The 25,839-nt window shown below is 41.2% G+C and overlaps 1 protein-coding gene across 1 annotated transcript in view; it reads left to right on the top strand.

The window, feature by feature from the left end:
- LOC115005783 (transcription factor COE3-like) overlaps nucleotides 1-25,839 on the top strand; it is a 66,139-nt gene that overhangs the window by 2,875 nt on the left and 37,425 nt on the right. Inside the window, 4 exon segments of the mRNA XM_029427723.1 lie at nucleotides 439-502; nucleotides 633-688; nucleotides 17,735-17,808; nucleotides 18,323-18,391. Coding sequence (XP_029283583.1) covers nucleotides 439-502; nucleotides 633-688; nucleotides 17,735-17,808; nucleotides 18,323-18,391 — 263 coding nt within the window.

Raw genomic sequence — 25,839 nt, 5'->3', positions numbered from 1 at the left:
AATTTAATTTGACTAACGTAAGAAAATACTTAACTTACTTCACATAGTAAACTTAAGTCACCTAAATAACATGCTAATCCTACGTACATACGTTACATTCTTAATTTATCTGCGTAAATGATCTTACATAACGTACTTTATTTACCTACGTAAATTAACTATTGTAACATACACAACTTACGTCACTGACGATACGTACTTCACTTTCCTACATCAAGTACGTAACATACTTAACTTCTGTATGTAAACACGTGTTTAAAACTGTGACCATAAGAACCAGAAGAAAACATACGTGAAAAGCAGTTTAGTCGTATGGGGTGTGATTTTTATGACAGGGTTGTTCTCGCTGTCAGGAATGCCCACAAATTTAAAACAAACGCACCCCTGGGGTGGAAACAGTTGATTTATTATATAATTATTCTAATATTTTGTGTTCAGGAGCCGAGTGGAGAGAAAACCAACAACGGGATTCATTACAAACTGCAGTTGCTCTACAGTAACGGTGGGTTTTCATTATTGGACGAGAACTGATGTGTGTGTTCGTGTTTACAGGAGAAACCTGGTTTTTAATCTAACAAATGTAGAAAAACAAGAACCTCAAATATAATAAGAACAAATCTGTGATTTTCCAGGAGTGAGAACGGAGCAGGATCTGTACGTCCGGCTGATCGACTCCATGACCAAACAGGTAAGAAACTGTTGTTGGTGTATTCAGAACAAAGTACTGTAATGTTGTGTAGAAGTCCTGTAACATTGTGTAGAAGTCCTGTAACATTGTGTAGAAGTCCTGTAACGTTGTGTTGAAGTCCTGTAATGTTGTGTAGAAGTCCTGTAACGTTGTGTAGAAGTCCCGTAACGTTATGTAGAAGTCCTGTAACCCCAACGTTGGTTAGAAGTCCTGTAACGTTGTGTAGAAGTCCTGTAACGTTGTGTAGAAGTCCTGTAACGTTGTGTAGAAGTCCTGTAATGTTGTGTAGAAGTCCTGTAACGTTGTGTAGAAGTCCTGTAATGTTGTGTAGAAGTCCTGCAACCCCAACGTTGTGTAGAAGTCCTGTAAACTTGTGTAGAAGTCCTGTAACGTTGTGTAGAAGTCCTGTAATGTTGTGTAGAAGTCCTGTAACGTTGCGTAGAAGTCCCGTAACGTTGTGTAGAAGTCCTGTAACGTTGTGTAGAAGTCCCATAACGTTGTGTAGAAGTCCCGTAACGTTGTGTAGAAGTCCCATAACGTTGTGTAGAAGTCCTGTAACGTTGTGTTGAAGTCCCATAACGTTGTGTAGAAGTCCTGTAACGTTGTGTTGAAGTCCCATAACATTGTGTAGAAGTCCTGTAATGTTGTGTAGAAGTCCTGTAACGTTGTGTAGAAGTCCTGTACTGTTGTGTAGAAGTCCTGTAATGTTGTGTAGAAGTCCTGTAACGTTGTGTAGAAGTCCTATAATGTTGTGTAGAAGTCCTGTAACCCCAACGTTGTGTAGAAGTCCTGTAACGTTGTGTAGACGTCCTGTAATGTTGTGTAGAAGTCCTGTAACATTGTGTAGAAGTCCTGTAACGTTGCGTAGAAGTCCTGTAATGTTGCGTAGAAGTCCTGTAACGTTGTGTAGAAGTCCTGTAACGTTGTGTAGAAGTCCTGTAACGTTGTGGAGAAGTCCTGTAGCGTTGTTTGGAAGTCCTGCAACGTCGTGTAGAAGTCCTGTAATGTTGTGTAGAAGTCCTGTAACGTTGTGTAGAAGTCCTGTAACGTTGTGGAGAAGTCCTGTAGCGTTGTTTGGAAGTCCTGTAACGTCGTGTGGAAGTCCCGTAACGTTGTGTAGAAGTCCTGTAACGTTGTAGAGAAGTCCTGTAGCGTTGTTTGGAAGTCCTGTAACATCGTGTAGAAGTCCCGTAACATTGTGTAGAAGTCCCATAACGATGTGTTGAAGTCCCGTAACGTTGTGTAGAAGTACTGTAACGTTGTGTAGAAGTACTGTAACGTTGTGTAGAAGTCCTGTAACGTTGCGTAGAAGTCCTGTAACGTTGCGTAGAAGTCCTGTAATGTTGTGTAGAAGTCCCGTAACGTTGTGTAGAAGTCCCATAACGTTGTGTAAAAGTCCTGTAACGTTGTGTTGAAGTCCCATAACGTTGTGTAGAAGTCCTGTAATGTTGTGTAGAAGTCCTGTAACGTTGTGTAGAAGTCCTGTAATGTTTTGTAGAAGTCCTGCAACCCCAACGTTGTGTAGAAGTCCTGTAACATTGTGTAGAAGTCCTGTAACGTTGTGTAGAAGTCCTGTAATGTTGTGTAGAAGTCCTGTAACGTTGCGTAGAAGTCCCGTAACGTTGTGTAGAAGTCCTGTAACGTTGTGTAGAAGTCCTGTAACGTTGTGTAGAAGTCCAGTACTGTTGTGTAGAAGTCCTGTAACGTTGTGTAGAAGTCCTGTAACGTTGTGTAGAAGTCCTGTAACGTTGTGTAGAAGTCCTGTAACGTTGTGTTGAAGTCCCATAACGTTGTGTAGAAGTCCTGTAATGTTGTGTAGAAGTCCTGTAACGTTGTGTAGAAGTCCAGTACTGTTGTATAGAAGTCCTGTAATGTTGTGTAGAAGTCCTGTAACGTTGTGTAGAAGTCCAGTACTGTTGTGTAGAAGTCCTGTAATGTTGTGTTGAAGTCCCATAACGTTGTGTAGAAGTCCTGTAATATTGTGTAGAAGTCCTGTAACGTTGTGTAGAAGTCCTGTAATGTTGTGTAGAAGTCCTGTAACGTTGCGTAGAAGTCCCGTAACGTTGTGTAGAAGTCCTGTAACGTTGTGTAGAAGTCCTGTAACGTTGTGTAGAAGTCCAGTACTGTTGTGTAGAAGTCCTGTAACGTTGTGTAGAAGTCCTGTAACGTTGTGTAGAAGTCCTGTAACGTTGTGTAGAAGTCCTGTAACGTTGTGTTGAAGTCCCATAACGTTGTGTAGAAGTCCTGTAATGTTGTGTAGAAGTCCTGTAACGTTGTGTAGAAGTCCAGTACTGTTGTATAGAAGTCCTGTAATGTTGTGTAGAAGTCCTGTAACGTTGTGTAGAAGTCCAGTACTGTTGTGTAGAAGTCTTGTAATGTTGTGTTGAAGTCCCATAACGTTGTGTAGAAGTCCTGTAATATTGTGTAGAAGTCCTGTAACGTTGTGTAGAAGTCCTGTAACGTTGTGTAGAAGTCCTGTAACGTTGCGTAGAAGTCCTGTAATGTTGCGTAGAAGTCCTGTAACGTTGTGTAGAAGTCCTGTAACGTTGTGGAGAAGTCCTGCAACGTCGTGTAGAAGTCCTGTAATGTTGTGTAGAAGTCCTGTAACGTTGTGTAGAAGTCCTGTAACGTTGTGGAGAAGTCCTGTAGCGTTGTTTGGAAGTCCTGTAACGTCGTGTAGAAGTCCCGTAACACTGTGTAGAAGTCCTGTAACGTTGTGGAGAAGTCCTGTAGCGTTGTTTGGAAGTCCTGTAACGTCGTGTAGAAGTCCCGTAACGCTGTGTAGAAGTCCTGTAACGTTGTGTAGAAGTCCTGTAACCCCAACGTTGTGTAGAAGTCCTGTAACGTTTTGTAGAAGTACTGTAACGTTGTGTAGAAGTACTGTAACGTTGTGTAGAAGTCCTGTAACGTTGCGTAGAAGTCCTGTAACGTTGTGTAGAAGTCCTGTAATGTTGTGTAGAAGTCCCGTAACGTTGTGTAGAAGTCCCATAACGTTGTGTAGAAGTCCTGTAACGTTGTGTTGAAGTCCCGTAATGTTGCGTAGAAGTCCCGTAACGTTGCGTAGAAGTCCCGTAACGTTGGGTAGAGGTCCTGTAACGTTGTGTAGACGTCCTGTAATGTTGTGTAGAAGTCCTGTAACGTTGTGTTGAAGTCCTGTAACGTTGTGTTGAAGTCCTGTAACGTTGCGTAGAAGTCCTGTAACGTTGCGTAGAAGTCCTGTAACGTTGCGTAGAAGTCCTGTAATGTTGTGTAGAAGTCCTGTAACGTTATGTAGAAGTCCCATAATGTTGTGTAGAAGTCCTTTAACGTTGTGTTGAAGTCCCATAATGTTGTGTAGAAGTCCTGTAACGTTATGTAGAAGTCCCAAAATGTTGTGTAGAAGTCCTGTAACGTTGTGTAGAAGTCCTGTAATGTTGTGTAGAAGTCCTGTAATGTTGTGTAGAAGTCCTGTAACGTTGTGAAGAAGTCCTGTAACGTTGTGTAGAAGTCCTGTAACGTTGTGTAGAAGTCCTGTAACGTTGTGGAGAAGTCCTGTAGCGTTGTTTGGAAGTCCTGCAACGTCGTGTAGAAGTCCTGTAATGTTGTGTAGAAGTCCTGTAACGTTGTGTAGAAGTCCTGTAACGTTGTGGAGAAATCCTGTAGCGTTGTTTGGAAGTCTTGTAACGTTGTGTAGAAGTCCCGTAACGTTGTGTAGAAGTCCTGTAACCCCAACGTTGTGTAGAAGTCCTGTAACGTTTTGTAGAAGTACTGTAACGTTGTGTAGAAGTACTGTAACGTTGTGTAGAAGTCCTGTAACGTTGCGTAGAAGTCCTGTAACGTTGTGTAGAAGTCCTGTAATGTTGTGTAGAAGTCCCGTAACGTTGTGTAGAAGTCCCATAACGTTGTGTAGAAGTCCTGTAACGTTGTGTTGAAGTCCCGTAATGTTGCGTAGAAGTCCCGTAACGTTGCGTAGAAGTCCCGTAACGTTGGGTAGAGGTCCTGTAACGTTGTGTAGACGTCCTGTAATGTTGTGTAGAAGTCCTGTAACGTTGTGTTGAAGTCCTGTAACGTTGTGTTGAAGTCCTGTAACGTTGCGTAGAAGTCCTGTAACGTTGCGTAGAAGTCCTGTAACGTTGCGTAGAAGTCCTGTAATGTTGTGTAGAAGTCCTGTAACGTTATGTAGAAGTCCCATAATGTTGTGTAGAAGTCCTTTAACGTTGTGTTGAAGTCCCATAATGTTGTGTAGAAGTCCTGTAACGTTATGTAGAAGTCCCAAAATGTTGTGTAGAAGTCCTGTAACGTTGTGTAGAAGTCCTGTAATGTTGTGTAGAAGTCCTGTAATGTTGTGTAGAAGTCCTGTAACGTTGTGAAGAAGTCCTGTAACGTTGTGTAGAAGTCCTGTAACGTTGTGTAGAAGTCCTGTAACGTTGTGGAGAAGTCCTGTAGCGTTGTTTGGAAGTCCTGCAACGTCGTGTAGAAGTCCTGTAATGTTGTGTAGAAGTCCTGTAACGTTGTGTAGAAGTCCTGTAACGTTGTGGAGAAATCCTGTAGCGTTGTTTGGAAGTCCTGTAACGTTGTGTAGAAGTCCCGTAACGTTGTGTAGAAGTCCTGTAACGTTATGTAGAAGTCCCGTAATGTTGTGTAGAAGTCCTGTAACGTTGTGTAGAAGTCCTGTAATGTTGTGTAGAAGTCCTGTAACGTTGTGTAGAAGTCCCGTAACGTTGTGTAGAAGTCCTGTAACGTTGTGTAGAAGTCCCGTAATGTTGTGTAGAAGTCCTGTAACGTTGTGTTGAAGTCCCATAACGTTGTGTAGAAGTCCTGTAACGTTGTGTAGAAGTCCTGTAATGTTGTGTAGAAGTCCTGTAACGTTGTGTAGACGTCCTGTAATGTTGTGTAGAAGTCCTGTAACATTGTGTAGAAGTCCTGTAACGTTGTGTTGAAGTCCTGTAACGTTGTGTTGAAGTCCTGTAACGTTGCGTAGAATTCCTGTAACGTTGCGTAGAAGTCCTGTAACGTTGCGTAGAAGTCCTGTAATGTTGTGTAGAAGTCCTGTAACGTTATGTAGAAGTCCCATAATGTTGTGTAGAAGTCCTTTAACGTTGTGTTGAAGTCCCATAATGTTGTGTAGAAGTCCTGTAACGTTGTGAAGAAGTCCTGTAACGTTGTGTAGAAGTCCTGTAATGTGGTGTAGAAGTACTGTAACCCCAACATTGTGTAGAAGTCCTGTAACGTTGTGAAGAAGTCCTGTAACGTTGTGTAGAAGTCCTGTAACGTTGTGTAGAAGTCCTGTAATGTTGTGTAAAAGTCCTGTAACCCCAACGTTGTGTAGAAGTCCTGTAACGTTGTGTAGAAGTCCTGTAATGTGGTGTAGAAGTCCTGTAACCCCAACATTGTGTAGAAGTCCTGTAACGTTGTGAAGAAGTCCTGTAACGTTGTGTAGAAGTCCTGTAACGTTGTGTAGAAGTCCTGTAATGTTGTGTAAAAGTGCTGTAACCCCAACGTTGTGTAGAAGTCCTGAAACGTTGTGTAGAAGTCCTGTAACCCCAACGTTGTGTAGAAGTCCTGTAACGTTGTGTAGAAGTCCTGTAACGTTGCGTAAAAGTCCTGTAACGTTGTGTAGAAGTCCCGTAATGTTGTGTAGAAGTCCCGTAACGTTGTGTAGAAGTCCCATAACGTTGTGTAGAAGTCCTGTAACGTTGTGTTGAAGTCCCATAACGTTGCGTAGAAGTCCCGTAATGTTGTGTAGAGGTCCTGTAACGTTGTGTAGACGTCCTGTAATGTTGTGTAGAAGTCCTGTAACATTGTGTAGAAGTCCTGTAACGTTGTGTTGAAGTCCTGTAACGTTGCGTTGAAGTCCTGTAACGTTGCGTAGAAGTCCTGTAACGTTTCGTAGAAGTCCTGTAACGTTGTGTAGAAGTCCTGTAACGTTGCGTAGAAGTCCTGTAACGTTATGTAGAAGTCCTGTAACGTTATGTAGAAGTCCCATAATGTTGTGTAGAAGTCCTTTAACGTTGTGTTGAAGTCCCATAATGTTGTGTAGAAGTCCTGTAACGTTATGTAGAAGTCCCATAATGTTGTGTGGAAGTCCTGTAACGTTGTGTAGATGTCCTGTAATGTTGTGTAGAAGTCCTGTAATGTTGTGTAGAAGTCCTGTAACGTTGTGAAGAAGTCCTGTAACGTTGTGTAGATGTCCTGTAATGTTGTGTAGAAGTCCTGTAATGTTGTGTAGAAGTCCTGTAACGTTGTGAAGAAGTCCTGTAACGTTTTGTAGAAGTCCTGTAATATTGTGTAAAAGTCCTGTAACCCCAACGTTGTGTAGAAGTCCTGTAACGTTGTGTAGAAGTCCTGTAACCCCAACGTTGTGTAGAAGTCCTGTAACGTTGTGTAAAAGTCCTGTAACGTTGTGTAGAAGTCCTGTAACGTTGCTTAGAAGTCCTGTAACGTTGTGTAGATGTCCTGTAACGTTGTGTAGAAGTCCTGTAACGTTTTGTAGAAGTCCCATAACGTTGTGTAGAAGTCCTGTAATGTTGTGTAAAAGTCCTGTAACGTTGTGTAGAAGTCCTGTAACCCCAATGTTGTGTAGAAGTCCTGTAACCCCAATGTTGTGTAGAAGTCCTGTAACCCCAATGTTGTGTAGAAGTCCTGTAACCCCAACATTGTGTAGAAGTCCTGTAACGTTGTGTAGAAGTCCCGTAGCGTTGTTTCGAAGTCCCGTAACTTCGTCTAGAAGTCCTGTAACGTCATGTAGAGGTCCCGTAATGTTGTGTAGAAGTCCTGTAACATTGTGTTGAAGTCCCGTAACGTTGTGTAGAAGTCCTGTAACGTTGTGTAGAAGTCCCGTAGCGTTGTGTAGAAGTCCTGTAACGTTGTGTAGAAGTCCTGTAATGTTGTGTAGAAGTCCTGTAACGTTGTGTAGAAGTCCTGTAATGTTGTTTAGAAGTCCTGTAACCCCAATGTTGTGTAGAAGTCCTGTAACCCCAACATTGTGTAGAAGTCCTGTAACGTTGTGTAGAAGTCCTGTAACGTTGTGTAAAAGTCCTGTAACGTTGTGTAGAAGTCCTGTAACGTTGTGTAGAAGTCCTGTAGCGTTGTGTAGAAGTCCCGTAGCGTTGATTAGAAGTCCCGTAACTTCGTCTAGAAGTCCCGTAACGTCATGTAGAAGTCCCGTAATGTCGTGTAGAAGTCCTGTAACGTCGTGTAGAAGTCCTGTAACATTGTGTTGAAGTCCCGTAACGTTGTGTAGAAGTCCTGTAACGTTGTGTAGAAGTCCCGTAACGTTGTGTAGAAGTCCTGTAACGTTGTGTAGAAGTCCTGTAATATTGTGTAGAAGTCCTGTAATGTTGTGTAGAAGTCCTGTAACCCCCACATTGTGTAGAAGTCCTGTAACGTTGTGTAGAAGTCCCGAAGCGTTGTTTAGAAGTCCCGTAACGTTGTGTAGAAGTCCTGTAACGTTGTGTAGAAGTCCCGTAACTTTGTGTAGAAGTCCTGTATCATTGTGTTGAAGTCCCATAACGTTGTGTAGAAGTCCTGTAATGTTGTGTAAAAGTCCTGTAACGTTGTGTAGAAGTCCTGTAACCCCAATGTTGTGTAGAAGTCCTGTAACCCCAACATTATGTAGAAGTCCTGTAACGTTGTGTAGAAGTCCTGTAACGTTATGTAAAAGTCCTGTAACGTTGTGTAGAAGTCCTGTAACGTTGCGTAGAAGTCCTGTAGCGTTGTGTAGAAGTCCCGTAGCGTTGTTTAGAAGTCCCGTAACTTCGTCTAGAAGTCCCGTAACGTCATGTAGAAGTCCCGTAATGTCGTGTAGAAGTCCTGTAACATTGTGTTGAAGTCCTGTAACGTTGTGTAGAAGTCCTGTAACGTTGTGTAGAAGTCCCGTAGCGTTGTGTAGAAGTCCCGTAGCGTTGTCTAGAAGTCCCGTAACTTCGTCTAGAAGTCCTGTAACGTCGTGTAGAAGTCCTGTAACATTGTGTTGAAGTCCCGTAACGTTGTGTAGAAGTCCTGTAACGTTGTGTAGAAGTCCTGTAACGTTGTGTAGAAGTCCTGTAATATTGTGTAGAAGTCCTGTAATGTTGTGTAGAAGTCCTGTAACGTTGTGTAGAAGTCCTGTAACCCCAATGTTGTGTAGAAGTCCTGTAACCCCAACATTATGTAGAAGTCCTGTAACGTTGTGTAGAAGTCCTGTAACGTTGTGTAAAAGTCCTGTAACGTTGTGTAGAAGTCCTGTAACGTTGCGTAGAAGTCCTGTAGCGTTGTGTAGAAGTCCCGTAGCGTTGTTTAGAAGTCCCGTAACTTCGTCTAGAAGTCCCGTAACGTCATGTAGAAGTCCCGTAATGTCGTGTAGAAGTCCTGTAACATTGTGTTGAAGTCCTGTAACGTTGTGTAGAAGTCCTGTAACGTTGTGTAGAAGTCCCGTAGCGTTGTGTAGAAGTCCCGTAGCGTTGTCTAGAAGTCCCGTAACTTCGTCTAGAAGTCCTGTAACGTCGTGTAGAAGTCCTGTAACATTGTGTTGAAGTCCCGTAACGTTGTGTAGAAGTCCTGTAACGTTGTGTAGAAGTCCTGTAACGTTGTGTAGAAGTCCTGTAATATTGTGTAGAAGTCCTGTAATGTTGTGTAGAAGTCCTGTAACCCCCACATTGTGTAGAAGTCCTGTAACCCCCACATTGTGTAGAAGTCCTGTAACGTTGTGAAGAAGTCCCGAAGCGTTGTTTAGAAGTCCCGTAACGTTGTGTAGAAGTCCTTTAACGTTGTGTAGAAGTCCTGTAACATTCTGTAGAAGTCCTGTAACGTTGTGTAGAAGTCCTGTAACGTTGTGTAGAAGTCCCGTAGCGTTGTTTATTAGTCCCGTAACTTCGTCTAGAAGTCCCGTAACGTTGTGTAGAAGTCCAGTAATATTGTGTAGAAGTCCTGTAATGTAGTGTAGAAGTCCTGTAATGTTGTGCAGAAGTCCCGTAGCGTTGTGTAGAAGTCCCATAGCGTTGTCTAGAAGTCCCGTAACTTCGTCTAGAAGTCCTGTAACGTCGTGTAGAAGTCCTGTAACATTGTGTTGAAGTCCCGTAACGTTGTGTAGAAGTCCTGTAACGTTGTGTAGAAGTCCCGTAACGTTGTGTAGAAGTCCTGTAATGTTGTGTAGAAGTCCTGTAATATTGTGTAGAAGTCCTGTAATGTTGTGTAGAAGTCCTGTAACCCCCACATTGTGTAGAAGTCCTGTAACCCCCACATTGTGTAGAAGTCCTGTAACGTTGTGTAGAAGTCCCGAAGCGTTGTTTAGAAGTCCCGTAACGTTGTGTAGAAGTCCTGTAACGTTGTGTAGAAGTCCTGTAACGTTGTGTAGAAGTCCCGTAGCGTTGTTTATTAGTCCCGTAACTTCGTCTAGAAGTCCCGTAACGTTGTGTAGAAGTCCAGTAATATTGTGTAGAAGTCCTGTAATGTAGTGTAGAAGTCCTGTAATGTTGTGTAGAAGTCCCGTAGCGTTGTTTAGAAGTCCCGTAACGTTGTGTAGAAGTCCTGTAATGTTGTGTAGAAGTACTGTAATGTTGTGTAGAAGTCCTGTAACGTTGCGTATAAGTCCTGTAACGTTGTGTAGAAGTCCCATAACGTTGTGTAGAAGTCCCATAACGTTGTGTAGAAGTCCTGTATCATTGTGTTGAAGTCCCATAACGTTGTGTAGAAGTCCTGTAATGTTGTGTAAAAGTCCTGTAACGTTGTGTAGAAGTCCTGTAACCCCAATGTTGTGTAGAAGTCCTGTAACCCCAACATTGTGTAGAAGTCCTGTAACGTTGTGTAGAAGTCCTGTAACGTTGTGTAAAAGTCCTGTAACGTTGTGTAGAAGTCCTGTAACGTTGCGTAGAAGTCCCGTAGCGTTGTTTAGAAGTCCCGTAACTTCGTCAAGAAGTCCCGTAACGTCATGTAGAAGTCCCGTAATGTCGTGTAGAAGTCCTGTAACATTGTGTTGAAGTCCTGTAACGTTGTGTAGAAGTCCTGTAACGTTGTGTAGAAGTCCTGTAACGTTGTGTAGAAGTCCTGTAACGTTGTGTAGAAGTCCCGTAACGTTGTGTAGAAGTCCCGTAGCGTTGTGTAGAAGTCCCGTAGCGTTGTGTAGAAGTCCCGTAGCGTTGTCTAGAAGTCCCAAAACTTCGTCTAGAAGTCCTGTAACGTCGTGTAGAAGTCCTGTAACATTGTGTTGAAGTCCCGTAACGTTGTGTAGAAGTCCTGTGACGTTGTGTAGAAGTCCCGTAACGTTGTGTAGAAGTCCTGTAACGTTGTGTAGAAGTCCCGTAACGTTGTGTAGAAGTCCTGTAACGTTGTGTAGAAGTCCTGTAATATTGTGTAGAAGTCCTGTAATGTTGTGTAGAAGTCCTGTAACCCCCACATTGTGTAGAAGTCCTGTAACCCCCCACATTGTGTAGAAGTCCTGTAACGTTGTGAAGAAGTCCCGAAGCGTTGTTTAGAAGTCCCGTAACGTTGTGTAGAAGTCCTGTAACGTTGTGTAGAAGTCCTGTAACGTTGTGTAGAAGTCCCGTAGCGTTGTGTAGAAGTCCCGTAGCGTTGTGTAGAAGTCCCGTAGCGTTGTCTAGAAGTCCCGTAACTTCGTCTAGAAGTCCTGTAACGTCATGTAGAGGTCCCGTAATGTTGTGTAGAAGTCCTGTAACATTGTGTTGAAGTCCCATAACGTTGTGTAGAAGTCCTGTAACGTTGTGTAGAAGTCCCGTAGCGTTGTGTAGAAGTCCTGTAACATTCTGTAGAAGTCCTGTAACGTTGTGTAGAAGTCCTGTAACGTTGTGTAGAAGTCCCGTAGCGTTGTTTATTAGTCCCGTAACTTCGTCTACAAGTCCCGTAACGTTGTGTAGAAGTCCAGTAATATTGTGTAGAAGTCCTGTAATGTAGTGTAGAAGTCCTGTAATGTTGTGCAGAAGTCCCGTAGCGTTGTGTAGAAGTCCCATAGCGTTGTCTAGAAGTCCCGTAACTTCGTCTAGAAGTCCTGTAACGTCGTGTAGAAGTCCTGTAACATTGTGTTGAAGTCCCGTAACGTTGTGTAGAAGTCCTGTAACGTTGTGTAGAAGTCCCGTAACGTTGTGTAGAAGTCCTGTAATGTTGTGTAGAAGTCCTGTAATATTGTGTAGAAGTCCTGTAATGTTGTGTAGAAGTCCTGTAACCCCCACATTGTGTAGAAGTCCTGTAACCCCCACATTGTGTAGAAGTCCTGTAACGTTGTGTAGAAGTCCCGAAGCGTTGTTTAGAAGTCCCGTAACGTTGTGTAGAAGTCCTGTAACGTTGTGTAGAAGTCCTGTAACGTTGTGTAGAAGTCCCGTAGCGTTGTTTATTAGTCCCGTAACTTCGTCTAGAAGTCCCGTAACGTTGTGTAGAAGTCCAGTAATATTGTGTAGAAGTCCTGTAATGTAGTGTAGAAGTCCTGTAATGTTGTGTAGAAGTCCCGTAGCGTTGTTTAGAAGTCCCGTAACGTTGTGTAGAAGTCCTGTAATGTTGTGTAGAAGTACTGTAATGTTGTGTAGAAGTCCTGTAACGTTGCGTATAAGTCCTGTAACGTTGTGTAGAAGTCCCATAACGTTGTGTAGAAGTCCCATAACGTTGTGTAGAAGTCCTGTATCATTGTGTTGAAGTCCCATAACGTTGTGTAGAAGTCCTGTAATGTTGTGTAAAAGTCCTGTAACGTTGTGTAGAAGTCCTGTAACCCCAATGTTGTGTAGAAGTCCTGTAACCCCAACATTGTGTAGAAGTCCTGTAACGTTGTGTAGAAGTCCTGTAACGTTGTGTAAAAGTCCTGTAACGTTGTGTAGAAGTCCTGTAACGTTGCGTAGAAGTCCCGTAGCGTTGTTTAGAAGTCCCGTAACTTCGTCTAGAAGTCCCGTAACGTCATGTAGAAGTCCCGTAATGTCGTGTAGAAGTCCTGTAACATTGTGTTGAAGTCCTGTAACGTTGTGTAGAAGTCCTGTAACGTTGTGTAGAAGTCCTGTAACGTTGTGTAGAAGTCCCGTAGCGTTGTGTAGAAGTCCCGTAGCGTTGTCTAGAAGTCCCAAAACTTTGTCTAGAAGTCCTGTAACGTCGTGTAGAAGTCCTGTAACATTGTGTTGAAGTCCCGTAACGTTGTGTAGAAGTCCTGTGACGTTGTGTAGAAGTCCCGTAACGTTGTGTAGAAGTCCTGTAACGTTGTGTAGAAGTCCCGTAACGTTGTGTAGAAGTCCTGTAACGTTGTGTAGAAGTCCTGTAATATTGTGTAGAAGTCCTGTAATGTTGTGTAGAAGTCCTGTAACCCCCACATTGTGTAGAAGTCCTGTAACCCCCCACATTGTGTAGAAGTCCTGTAACGTTGTGAAGAAGTCCCGAAGCGTTGTTTAGAAGTCCCGTAACGTTGTGTAGAAGTCCTGTAACGTTGTGTAGAAGTCCTGTAACGTTGTGTAGAAGTCCCGTAGCGTTGTGTAGAAGTCCCGTAGCGTTGTGTAGAAGTCCCGTAGCGTTGTCTAGAAGTCCCGTAACTTCGTCTAGAAGTCCTGTAACGTCATGTAGAGGTCCCGTAATGTTGTGTAGAAGTCCTGTAACATTGTGTTGAAGTCCCATAACGTTGTGTAGAAGTCCTGTAACGTTGTGTAGAAGTCCCGTAGCGTTGTGTAGAAGTCCTGTAACGTTGTGTAGAAGTCCTGTAATGTTGTGTAGAAGTCCTGTAACGTTGTGTAGAAGTCCTGTAATGTTGTTTAGAAGTCCTGTAACCCCAATGTTGTGTAGAAGTCCTGTAACCCCAACATTGTGTAGAAGTCCTGTAACGTTGTGTAGAAGTCCTGTAACGTTGTATAAAAGTCCTGTAACGTTGTGTAGAAGTCCTGTAACGTTGCGTAGAAGTCCTGTAGCGTTGTGTAGAAGTCCCGTAGCGTTGATTAGAAGTCCCGTAACTTCGTCTAGAAGTCCCGTAACGTCATGTAGAAGTCCCGTAATGTCGTGTAGAAGTCCTGTAACGTCGTATAGAAGTCCTGTAACATTGTGTTGAAGTCCCGTAACGTTGTGTAGAAGTCCTGTAACGTTGTGTAGAAGTCCCGTAACGTTGTGTAGAAGTCCTGTAACGTTGTGTAGAAGTCCTGTAATATTGTGTAGAAGTCCTGTAACCCCCACATTGTGTAGAAGTCCTGTAACGTTGTGAAGAAGTCCCGAAGCGTTGTGTAGAAGTCCCGTAGCGTTGTCTAGAAGTCCCGTAACTTCGTCTAGAAGTCCTGTAACGTCGTGTAGAAGTCCTGTAACATTGTGTTGAAGTCCCGTAACGTTGTGTAGAAGTCCTGTAACGTTGTGTAGAAGTCCTGTAATGTTGTGTAGAAGTCCCGTAGCGTTGTGTAGAAGTCCCGTAGCGTTGTCTAGAAGTCCCGTAACTTCGTCTAGAAGTCCTGTAACGTCGTGTAGAAGTCCTGTAACATTGTGTTGAAGTCCTGTAACGTTGTGAAGAAGTCCTGTAACGTTGTGTAGAAGTCCCGTAACGTTGTGTAGAAGTCCTGTAACGTTGTGTAGAAGTCCTGTAATATTGTGTAGAAGTCCTGTAATGTTGTGTAGAAGTCCTGTAACCCCCACATTGTGTAGAAGTCCTGTAACCCCCACATTGTGTAGAAGTCCTGTAACGTTGTGTAGAAGTCCCGAAGCGTTGTTTAGAAGTCCCGTAACGTTGTGTAGAAGTCCTGTAACGTTGTGCAGAAGTCCTGTAACGTTGTGTAGAAGTCCTGTAACGTTGTGTAGAAGTCCCGTAGCGTTGTTTATTAGTCCCGTAACTTCGTCTAGAAGTCCCGTAACGTTGTGTAGAAGTCCAGTAATATTGTGTAGAAGTCCTGTAATGTAGTGTAGAAGTCCTGTAATGTTGTGTAGAAGTCCCGTAGCGTTGTTTAGAAGTCCCGTAACGTTGTGTAGAAGTCCTGTAATGTTGTGTAGAAGTACTGTAATGTTGTGTAGAAGTCCTGTAACGTTGCGTATAAGTCCTGTAACGTTGTGTAGAAGTCCCATAACGTTGTGTAGAAGTCCCATAACGTTGTGTAGAAGTCCTGTATCATTGTGTTGAAGTCCCATAACGTTGTGTAGAAGTCCTGTAATGTTGTGTAAAAGTCCTGTAACGTTGTGTAGAAGTCCTGTAACCCCAATGTTGTGTAGAAGTCCTGTAACCCCAACATTGTGTAGAAGTCCTGTAACGTTGTGTAGAAGTCCTGTAACGTTGTGTAAAAGTCCTGTAATGTTGTGTAGAAGTCCTGTAACGTTGCGTAGAAGTCCCGTAGCGTTGTTTAGAAGTCCCGTAACTTCGTCTAGAAGTCCCGTAACGTCATGTAGAAGTCCCGTAATGTCGTGTAGAAGTCCTGTAACATTGTGTTGAAGTCCTGTAACGTTGTGTAGAAGTCCTGTAACGTTGTGTAGAAGTCCTGTAACGTTGTGTAGAAGTCCCGTAACGTTGTGTAGAAGTCCCGTAGCGTTGTGTAGAAGTCCCGTAGCGTTGTGTAGAAGTCCCGTAGCGTTGTCTAGAAGTCCCAAAACTTCGTCTAGAAGTCCTGTAACGTCGTGTAGAAGTCCTGTAACATTGTGTTGAAGTCCCGTAACGTTGTTTAGAAGTCCTTTAACGTTGTGTAGAAGTCCCGTAACGTTGTGTAGAAGTCCTGTAACGTTGTGTAGAAGTCCTGTAATATTGTGTAGAAGTCCTGTAATGTTGTGTAGAAGTCCTGTAACCCCCACATTGTGTAGAAGTCCTGTAACCCCCCACATTGTGTAGAAGTCCTGTAACGTTGTGAAGAAGTCCCGAAGCGTTGTTTAGAAGTCCCGTAACGTTGTGTAGAAGTCCTGTAACGTTGTGTAGAAGTCCTGTAACGTTGTGTAGAAGTCCCGTAGCGTTGTGTAGAAGTCCCGTAGCGTTGTGTAGAAGTCCCGTAGCGTTGTCTAGAAGTCCCGTAACTTCGTCTAGAAGTCCTGTAACGTCGTGTAGAAGTCCTGTAACATTGTGTTGAAGTCCCGTAACGTTGTGTAGAAGTCCCGTAACGTTGTGTAGAAGTCCCGTAACGTTGTGTAGAAGTCCTGTAACGTTGTGTAGAAGTCCAGTAATATTGTGTAGAAGTCCTGTAATTTTGTGTAGAAGTCCTGTAATGTTGTGTAGAAGTCCTGTAACCCCCACATTGTGTAGAAGTCCTGTAACCCCCACATTGTGTAGAAGTCCCGAAGCGTTGTGTAGAAGTCCCGAAGCGTTGTTTAGAAGTCCCGTAACGTTGTGTAGAAGTCCTGTAACGTTGTGTAGAAGTCCTGTAACGTTGTGTAGAAGTCCTGTAATGTTGTGTAGAAGTCCCGTAGCGTTGTTTATTAGTCCCGTAACTTCGTCTAGAAGTCCCGTAACGTTGTGTAGAAGTCCAGTAATATTGTGTAAAAGTCCTGTAATGTAGTGTAGAAGTCCTGTAATGTTGTGTAGAAGTCCCGTAGCGTTGTTTAGAAGTCCCGTAACGTTGTGTAGAAGTCCTGTAATGTTGTGTAGAAGTACTGTAATGTTGTGTAGAAGTCCTGTAACGTTGCGTATAAGTCCTGTAACGTTGTGTAGAAGTCCCATAACGTTGTGTAGAAGTCCCATAACGTTGTGTAGAAGTCCTGTATCATTGTGTTGAAGTCCCATAACGTTGTGTAGAAGTCCTGTAATGTTGTGTAAAAGTCCTGTAACGTTGTGTAGAAGTCCTGTAACCCCAATGTTGTGTAGAAGTCCTGTATCCCCAACATTGTGTAGAAGTCCTGTGACGTTGTGTAGAAGTCCTGTAACATGGGTGTAGAAGTCCCGTAGCATTGTTTAGAAGTCCCGTAACTTCGTCTAGAAGTCCCGTAACGTCATTTAGAGGTCCCGTAACGTTGTGTAGAAGTCTCGTAACCCCAACGTTGTGTAGAAGTCCTGTAACATTGTGTTGAAGTCCCGTAACGTTGTGTAGAAGTCTCGTAACCCCAACGTTGTGTAGAAGTCCTGTAACGTTGTGTAGAAGTCCTGTAATGTTGTGTAGAAGTCCTGTAACGTTGTGTAGAAGTCCTGTAACGTTGTGTAGAAGTCCTGTAACGTTGTGTAGAAGTCCCGTAACGTTGCGTATAAGTCCCGTAACGTTGTGTAGAAGTCCCATAATGTTGTGTAGAAGTCCTTTAATGTTGTGTAAAAGTCCTGTAACGTTGCGTATAAGTCCCGTAATGTTGTGTAGAAGTCCCGTAACGTTGTGTAGAAGTCCTGTAACGTTGTGTAGAAGTCCCATAACGTTGTGTAGAAGTCCCGTAACGCTGTTTAGAAGTCCTGTAACGTTGTGTAGAAGTCCCGTAACGTTGTGTAGAAGTCCCGTAACGTTGTGTAGAAGTCCCATAATGTTGTGTAGAAGTCCTTTAATGTTGTGTAGAAGTCCTGTAACGTTGCGTATAAGTCCTGTAACGTTGTGTAGAAGTCCCGTAACGTTGTGTAGAAGTCCCGTAACGCTATGTAGAAGTCCTGTAACGCTGTTTAGAAGTCCCGTAACGTTGTGTAGAAGTCCCGTAATGTTGTGTAGAAGTCCTGTAACGTTGTGTAGAAGTCCCGTAATGTTGTGTAGAAGTCCCGTAATGTTGTGTAGATGTCCCGTATCGTTGTGTAGAAGTCCCGTCATCCTACATGTCCTGCTCTCCTGAGGATAGAGCCTTCAGGTGTTAGTGGATGTTTCCTGTAGAGCCACAATCAGGACAATCAGGACAAAGTGTTAGGGCTAACCCTAACCCATTGCCGATCGGTGCCGTGTGTCTCTTGTAGGGGCGCTCTCCGCTGTCTCCCTCTCTGTTCCTCTCATAGACATCAGCAGCAGAAACATTTAAATCCAACCCGTCATTCAATTAGCGAGTTTTTAACAAGCGTGCCCGTCAGGCGGCGTTGTGTGAAAAAGGCTTTTCATGCTGAATCTGTTTGCCCTCAGCACAGTCTTTCAGGCTAATGGCTAATAATCACTGTAATGATGACGGTGAAATGAGACTTTAATTGAGATGTTTCTGCTGCTGGAGACTGAAGGAGGAGACGCTTCATATGTGTGTGTGTGTGTGTGTGTGTGTGTGTGTGTCTTTCAGGCCATCATCTACGAAGGTCAGGACAAGAATCCGGAGATGTGCCGGGTCCTGCTGACTCATGAGATCATGTGCAGGTGAGGCGTCCGAACTTTGACCCTCATTAAGCCTTTTGTGCGGAAACGTCGGGCGTCAATTTATTTTTTCAACTGTTGTTTTTGTCGTGAATACTGAACGAGAATATTACGCTGTGAACGAGGTGTGTGTTTCTGAGTTTCATCAACAATCAGGTGTAAACATTCACTGCAGTCGTGTAGCCGAGGTTATGATTATATATACCTTTCACAATAAAAGCCCTGTACCTGTTTAACACTCAGTGAAACAGACTGCATCTGTTCAAACCTTTATTGAAAGTGTTGACACAAGAGTTTTCTGTTCCGGTCCACAGAGGCCTGAAGACGCTTTATTAGCCTTCCGGTGTGACTGAAGGTCCACCTGACCCCCCCAGGATCAGTTCACACTGTGGTTCCTGTACTAATAATATACACATATAATAATATATATATAACAATATATATATTATTATATATAATAATAATAAGTAGGGAGGAATGAGTTGTTTTTATTATTCTGTCTTTGTCTTTGTGTCAGTCGCTGCTGCGATAAGAAGAGCTGCGGGAACAGAAACGAGACGCCGTCAGACCCCGTCATCATTGACAGGTACACACACACATACACACACACACACACACACACACTCACACACTGTGTTATCATGCAGTGTGTGTTGATCTCAGCTGAATGTATTTCATGCTCTCTCACATACATTATTTTAATAGCAACATATTTCTCCGGTCCAGCCTGGCTGTGTGTGTGTGTGTGTGCGTGTGTGTGTGTGTGTGTGTGTGTGTGTTTTATCATAATTCAACACTGATGTATAAATCTGTGTGTTTATAAAAACAACATGTCAAAGTGTTTCTGATACTGTCATCATCACTGCACGACAGAGACACAGCCAACAAGTCTGTTTGCCTATATATATTATATTTTATATTTTATATATATATCTATATATATAGATATATATATGTGTGTGTGTATGTGTATTTATTTCATCATGTGGGCTGATGGGAAATGTTTGATATTATATTGATTAAAAAGATATACATATATATAAACTGTAGTGGAGTAGAAGGTAACATGAAATACTTCTAAGTACAAGTACCTCAAAGTTGTACTCAAGTACAGAACTTGAGTGAATGTTCTTCTACCACTGAAATCATTATGCAGATAAAAATATGTAAATAATAATAAATCAAAACAAAGCGTCAGTAAATGTAATGTCACTAAAGTGCGAGTCGTGTTGGGGTGAAACACGGTGGGCGGACTGAACGCGGTGAACAACACGACGTACTGATGAGGAAGGTTTAGCTACAGGATGTGATTTTAGTCCCTGAGCTTTCAGTCAGCTTCATGGTCATCATCAGGAGTGTTATCTCATGTATATGTGCAAAGCTTTAGAAAACACTGCAGCTGTTTATCGTATGTTCATCACACTTCGTCTGGGTTTTGTTAGTGGAAAGTAAAATATACTATGTGAGTGTTTCAGATTGAACGTATTGAGTTATTGAACTTTCAGTCAGTAAGTTCCTGCGAGTCTGCAGCTCAGAAAAACCTATTTAATTATCACATTTTTATTTTCAAACTACATTTCCGTCCCTTTTCTTCAACAGTGTTACTTGATGGTCAGTTGGTGTTAAATCTTTCACACGAGAACAAGAAGCACGTAGATGTTCACGTGTTTAATAAGAAGGTGAACAAATGGCAGCTCCTTCCACAACAAGGAGAAATAATCCCCCCCTCCCAGGAGGAATCATACGCTCTCCTCTGCCCCCTCTTCTCCTCTCCCCCCTCCCTCCGAGTATTAATCTCATCCCCCTTTCTCTCCGAGGCTGTAGATGGAGGCATTGAATTTATTAAGGGGCGATATAATTTAGCATAGTTTCAATGTAGAGCCTGAAACTGAGTTTGACGCTAATTATATATATATACAATTATTAATATAATTATTAACTCTTTTATCAGTGCACTGTATATAAAAAATACAGTTTTCAGTATCATAAAACTACAATACAAATATGGAAATACAATGAAAAACACACGTTGGCAGAAACAGCTGTTTGCTTTTATCCAGACCTTTGTTGTATAATATCTAGATATCAGTAATGTTGACAAACCTTTCTGGAGACATGTAGATGTTTTATTTTACAGTCTTTGAATCTTTATGTGAGATGGATTTAATACGTCTGAAACTAATTTAAGGAAACAAAGTGAGTAAATATCTCTGAGCTAAAGGATGGATGTGTCCGCAACAGCCTTTAAAAGAGAGGTGGTGATATATTCCAGCTCTTTTCTCTCCCCCCGCCTGCTGAAATGCATGATGGGAAGGTCTCCTGTGTTTTCGGCGGCGTCCAGTGAACAGGAAACATGTCAGGGTCAGATTCTGCTGCTGAGAGCAAACACACCAGACTCCCTATTATTTTAGGGCCGTTTAAGAAGCTGCTGCTTTGTATTTAACTCAACATGTCACCGACATAACACGGCTGTTTTATTGTCTTACATCTCAATTAAATAATCAATCATTCATTAAAGTCTAAAACTATTAAACCACTAAATTAATTCTCTGAGATGAAGAATTTAAAATGCCTTTTTAGGTCAATAATCATCTGTTAACTTAAATCAATAAAGCTGCCCTTGTTTCTGTAAAAACAACATTAATAAATAAATAATGTGTTTTTATAAATAATAGTGCCACCTATTGTTCCAGTTCATGAGAGTGTACTGACAACAGTTAAATCTTTATTCAACCTTTTACTAAGTAGTTTTAGTGTCCATCTTTAACCCTTTACTAAGTAGTTTAGTGTCCATCTTTAACCCTTTACTAAGTAGTTTAGTGTCCATCTTTAACCCTTTACTAAGTAGTTTTAATATCCATCTTTAACCCTTTACCAAATGGGTTGGATGAAAAATGTACTTTGGGAAACATTAATATGACATTAATATAACAACATTGTGCATCTTACAAAACACATTTGCTGATGCAGATTAGTTGAATAGGTTTCACTTTAAAACATCGTATCATCTGCAAACTTGATCACTTTTCAACAGGCTTCAATTTTAAAAACGTAGAATAATATTCAGGATATCAGCTTCCTCCTGTGTGTGTGAAATATCTCACTGCGTCTCTAACAAGCAGCTTCATCACATTATCGGGGTGTTCTTTTTTAAAATATTTATTATTTTAAACATTTATTATTTCAGACCATCTGAGATTTTTACGTTATAAAATTATAATCTTTTCAAGAGTAAATACTGCGGCCTCCTGCAGGGTCCTGTCCCGCAGGTTGAGCCTCACTGAGTTTCTTTGTTCTGAGACAGAAGAGGGTCAGTGATGATGTGAGAAAGTTTTAAGTTTAACGTCTCGTAAAGCTCTCAAGTGATCTTCTGTTTGTAGCTGCTGATGAAGATGATGGTGGAGCAGCTCTCATCTTTCACGCTCTCGCTCTGAATACCAGATGTGAGAATTTTTTCGGGGGTACAATCTCCTGTCTGCGGCGTCTCTGGTGTGTGCAGCGTGGGATTATTGGAGGACGACGTGCTGTCAATCATTTAGCGGGCGTAGGTGTGAATCCCTCTCATGCTGCAGGTTGGTTTTGGGTGGAATCTCATTACCGGCCGTGTTTGAGGGTGACTGACAGCAGAATAATGTTTGGGGCCCCCAGAGGCCCCCAGCCGGCTCAATGTTAAATGTATGAATGCATGGGAGTCAATGGAGAGATGAAGTGTAGCTAAATATTTTTTTCTTCCTCGTGTGACCCTGAACACACCATCTGCTGCTCAAACACCAGCAACCAGTTTAACATCGTATTTCATTTATAACGTTTAATATATTCAATTTAAATATAGCAAGACGTGTAATCAGAGGTTTCATCAAAACTATTGAAATAAAAGCAAACATCAAAATAATGTTGGTTGTAAATTAAGATTTAAGATTTAGTTTTTATGTATATGTATATAATTACATATTAATTACTGTTTTTATTTTAAGTAATATAATTCATTCTGAATTTTGTTGAGTTTTGGAAAAAACATTTAATGACGACACTTTGTTTTATGACTTATTGGTCCAAACAATAAATTGAAAAGAGAAACATAATGTGTTATTACCATCTTGTTATCGTTGTATTAGCACTGAGAGAATATTATAAGAACACATCTCAACTCTGTGTTGAGCAGAAATGTATTATGTATTATAAACGTAGTATGTATTATATATAAGACTGTGTGTGTGTGTGATTGTGTGTGTGTTAGAGGTATTGATCTTCTTGTTCACCATCAGACGCTCTGATGGACGAGGCGACAAAATCTCTCTTCTCCACCTTAACCCCACGAACTGATCCGCTTATATTCCTCTGCACCTCCTCTTTTTATTTGACATTCCTCTGCACCTCCTCTTTTTATGTTATATTCCTCTGCACCTGTTTGTTGGTGATTGAATGAAGAAATAGTCTCCTCCTCTTACAGGTGTTTGTGTGTGTGTGTGTGTGTGTGTGTGTGTGTGTGTGTGTGTGTGTATTGATTGCCAGTAAGCATTGCCGGTAACGATAGATCACTATTGATTAACATTCCACACACACACACACACACACACACACACACACACACACACACACACACACACACACCCACACACACACACAGACACTCACACACACACACATACAAAGTTGCTTCACATTGCTTCACGTTGCATCAGAGGGTATAATTAAACACACACACACACACTTTCATTATCTGGAGACTAATAGTAATGGTTTACATTGTGGGGACTTGCATTTTGTCCACAAAAGGAAGGCGAGTCCCCACAATAACACACACACGCACACACACAGTTTGACAGACAGCTGTGTCTTTAGTCAAGTGTTGTTTGTTTAACGAGCTGATTGACCATAGTGTGATGATGTCAGAGAAAAACTACTTTTACTGTTGGTCAACCTGCAGGAGTATTTAAGAGTACTGGTATGATAGTAATACTGTAGTAGTAATACTACTATAGTTCTACTATACCACTATAGTACTACTAGTATTACTATAGTAGTAAAGCAGTATTATTAGAGTAGTGTTATTAGGGTTAGGGGTAAGGTATTGTTATAGCAGTATTACTATTTTAGCATTATTATATCAGTATTACTAGTATTACTATCATAGTATTATTATAGTAGTAGTATTATAGTAGTAGTACTATTTCAGTAGTGGTACTATAGTAGTAGTATTATTATAGTAGTAATACTATAGTAGTAGTATTATAGTAGTAGTACTATTACAGTAGTAGTACTATAGTAGTAGTATTATTACAGTAGTAGTACTATTACAGTACTATAGTAGTAGTACTATTACAGTACTATAGTAGTAGTACTATTACAGTAGTATTACTATAGTAGTATTATAGTAGTAGTACTGTTACAGTAGTAGTACTATAGTAGAAGTATTATAGTAGTAATACTATAGTAGTAGTACTATAGTAGTAGTATTATAGTAGTACTATTACAGTAGTAGTACTATAGTAGTAGTATTATTACAGTAGTAGTACTATTACAGTACTATAGTAGTAGTACTATTACAGTAGTATTACTATAGTAGTATTATAGTAGTAGTACTGTTACAGTAGTAGTACTATAGTAGAAGTATTATAGTAGTAATACTATAGTAGTAGTACTATTACAGTAGCATTACTATAGTAGTAATATTATAGTAGTCGTACTATAGTAGTAGTATTACTATAGTAGTATTATTATAGTAGTAGTAGTACTCTAGTAGTAGTATTACTATAGTAGTATTATTATAGTAGTAGTAGTAGTACTATAGCAGTAGTACTATAGTAGTAGTATTACAGTAGTAGTACTATTACAGTAGTAGTACTATAGTAATACTATTAAAGTAGCAGTACTATAGTAGTAGTATTACAGTAGTAGTACTATTACAGTAGTATTACTATAGTAGTAGTATTATAGTAGTAGTACTATAGTAGTAGTATTACAGTAGTAGTACTATTACAGTAGTAGTACTATAGTAATACTATTAAAGTAGCAGTACTATAATAGTAGTATTACAGTAGTAGTACTATTACAGTAGTAGTACTATAGTAATACTATTAAAGTAGCAGTACTATAATAGTAGTATTACAGTAGTATTACTACAGTAGTAGTATTATAGTAGTAGTACTATTACAGTAGTATAACTATAGTAGTATTATTGTAGTTGAGCTGATTATTATGCAGACAGAAGTAGCTGGTTCATACAGATTGCTCTTTTATTCTCCTTTAAATCTTTTAATATCTTTTAGACTTTTTCCGTCCGCAGCAAATTAAACTTTGACATTTTAAAAATGTTCTTCCTGTTCTTCCCTCCGTCAGCTGAGTCTTAACGAGAAAAGACTTAATGACATTCTGTCTTAACGAGAACAAGGAGGATTTAACGAGATGGACACTTTCACAGAATAAGAAGCAGCTGATATCTGATTGGTCGACACACGGCGACATGTGATTGGTCCAGAGCCTCGGGCTGTAAAATGAAACCTCAGCAGGATGAGCAGCACTTAATATAAAATGCTAATTAGGTTAATTACATATGTAAATGAGCTTCATCATTGAAAGAGCAGACGTGAAGAAGAAACAGAAAACAAAAGCTTCTTATTTCCTGTCTGTCAGATAAAAGGCAGCGGATTGGTTTGACAATGACGGCTTAACGAGCTCTTAACGAGCTCTTGACGAGCCGTGTTCACCTGGAGAGATATGGAGAACTCTCAGAAATTAGTAGAGGTGTTCCTCAGGGCTCTATCATTGGTCCTTTATATTTTTAGTTTATTTTCAACAAACGGTCCATAAATCTCAACATGTAAACCAACAGCATGTTGTGCGTCTCTCTAAGTGTTCTGACTTCCTGTCTGTGGCTCGCCGTTCAAAGCACATTGAACAAGAGGAGGAAATGTTGACTTTGTTGGAGACTATTTTCTGTTGTGGAATAATCCCCATTTAGTGTGGTAGTGAGTATGTGTGGCAGCAGGACATGAAATAAGGCCTTTACACACGGGGGGGGGGGTACGTCAATATTTTAAAAATCGTTTTAATAACTTTCACAAAACATTTGAATATATTTGAACAAGGATCAACAATCAGGTGAAAACGTTTCACTACAGTCGTGTAGCCGAAGTTATGATGATTATAAAACAACAGTACTCATTCCTTCTTATCTTAAGAGCAGTTGATATGTTCACAGCACAAACCAACCTTGAGTGTCATTAGACATGTAAACAGCTGTGGGAGAACCAAGATACTTTGTGGATGTCAACGCAGAGATCGATGAGGCTCTGAGCAGCCCGCAGGACGAGCAGAGATCAGGCTTGTGAGGAGAAACATGAACTAATAAGAGAATCATAATAACCTCCTCCTCCTTAGCGACCTGTCTGCTTTCATTTACTGTAACATGAGGAGCGAGAGGTGATGGACTCCTCATTATCTCATCTAATTATCTCCTCCTCCTCTCTTTACATCTCACACTCTGCAGGCATGTGTGTGTGTGTGTGTGTGTGTGTGTGTGTGTGTGTGTGTGTGTGCGCGCGCGCGCGTGTGCACGTGCGTGTGTGTGTGTGTGTGATTGACAGCTGACATTAAGTTGTTTAGCAGTAAAATGTCAGAGTCTGAATATCCCTGTCGCTCTGTCTGACCCGTCTGTCTTCCGTCAGATCACAAATCTGAGGTTTTTTTTATCCACTTCAGCTTTTTAATCTGAATCATGTGGACGGCTCATCAAACACACAGTGTGTTGTGAAGAACACAAACAGTAATAATAATGTATTTGCAAAGTTTAAAGATCATTACAGATTATGAATAAAAGAGAAAGTAACCTGAATAAATGAAGGTAGAATTGACTGAATTCTCTCAAACAATGTACAGGTGCATTATGGGTAATGTAGGATAATGTAGGATCCCGTTTTTTCTGACTAAAAGACAAGTGTTAGTTATAACAGCTGGTCTTCAGCCTGTGGTGCCATCTGACACAGACACACACACACACACACACACACACATAAAAAAGGCAATCAGAGTTTG

This window comes from Cottoperca gobio, unplaced genomic scaffold, assembly GCF_900634415.1.
Source record: "Cottoperca gobio unplaced genomic scaffold, fCotGob3.1 fCotGob3_363arrow_ctg1, whole genome shotgun sequence".
In the NCBI taxonomy this organism is placed as follows: Eukaryota; Metazoa; Chordata; class Actinopteri; order Perciformes; family Bovichtidae; genus Cottoperca; species Cottoperca gobio.
Note: the sequence above shows the minus strand (reverse complement) of the source record. Positions and strands in the feature narration are given on the sequence as shown.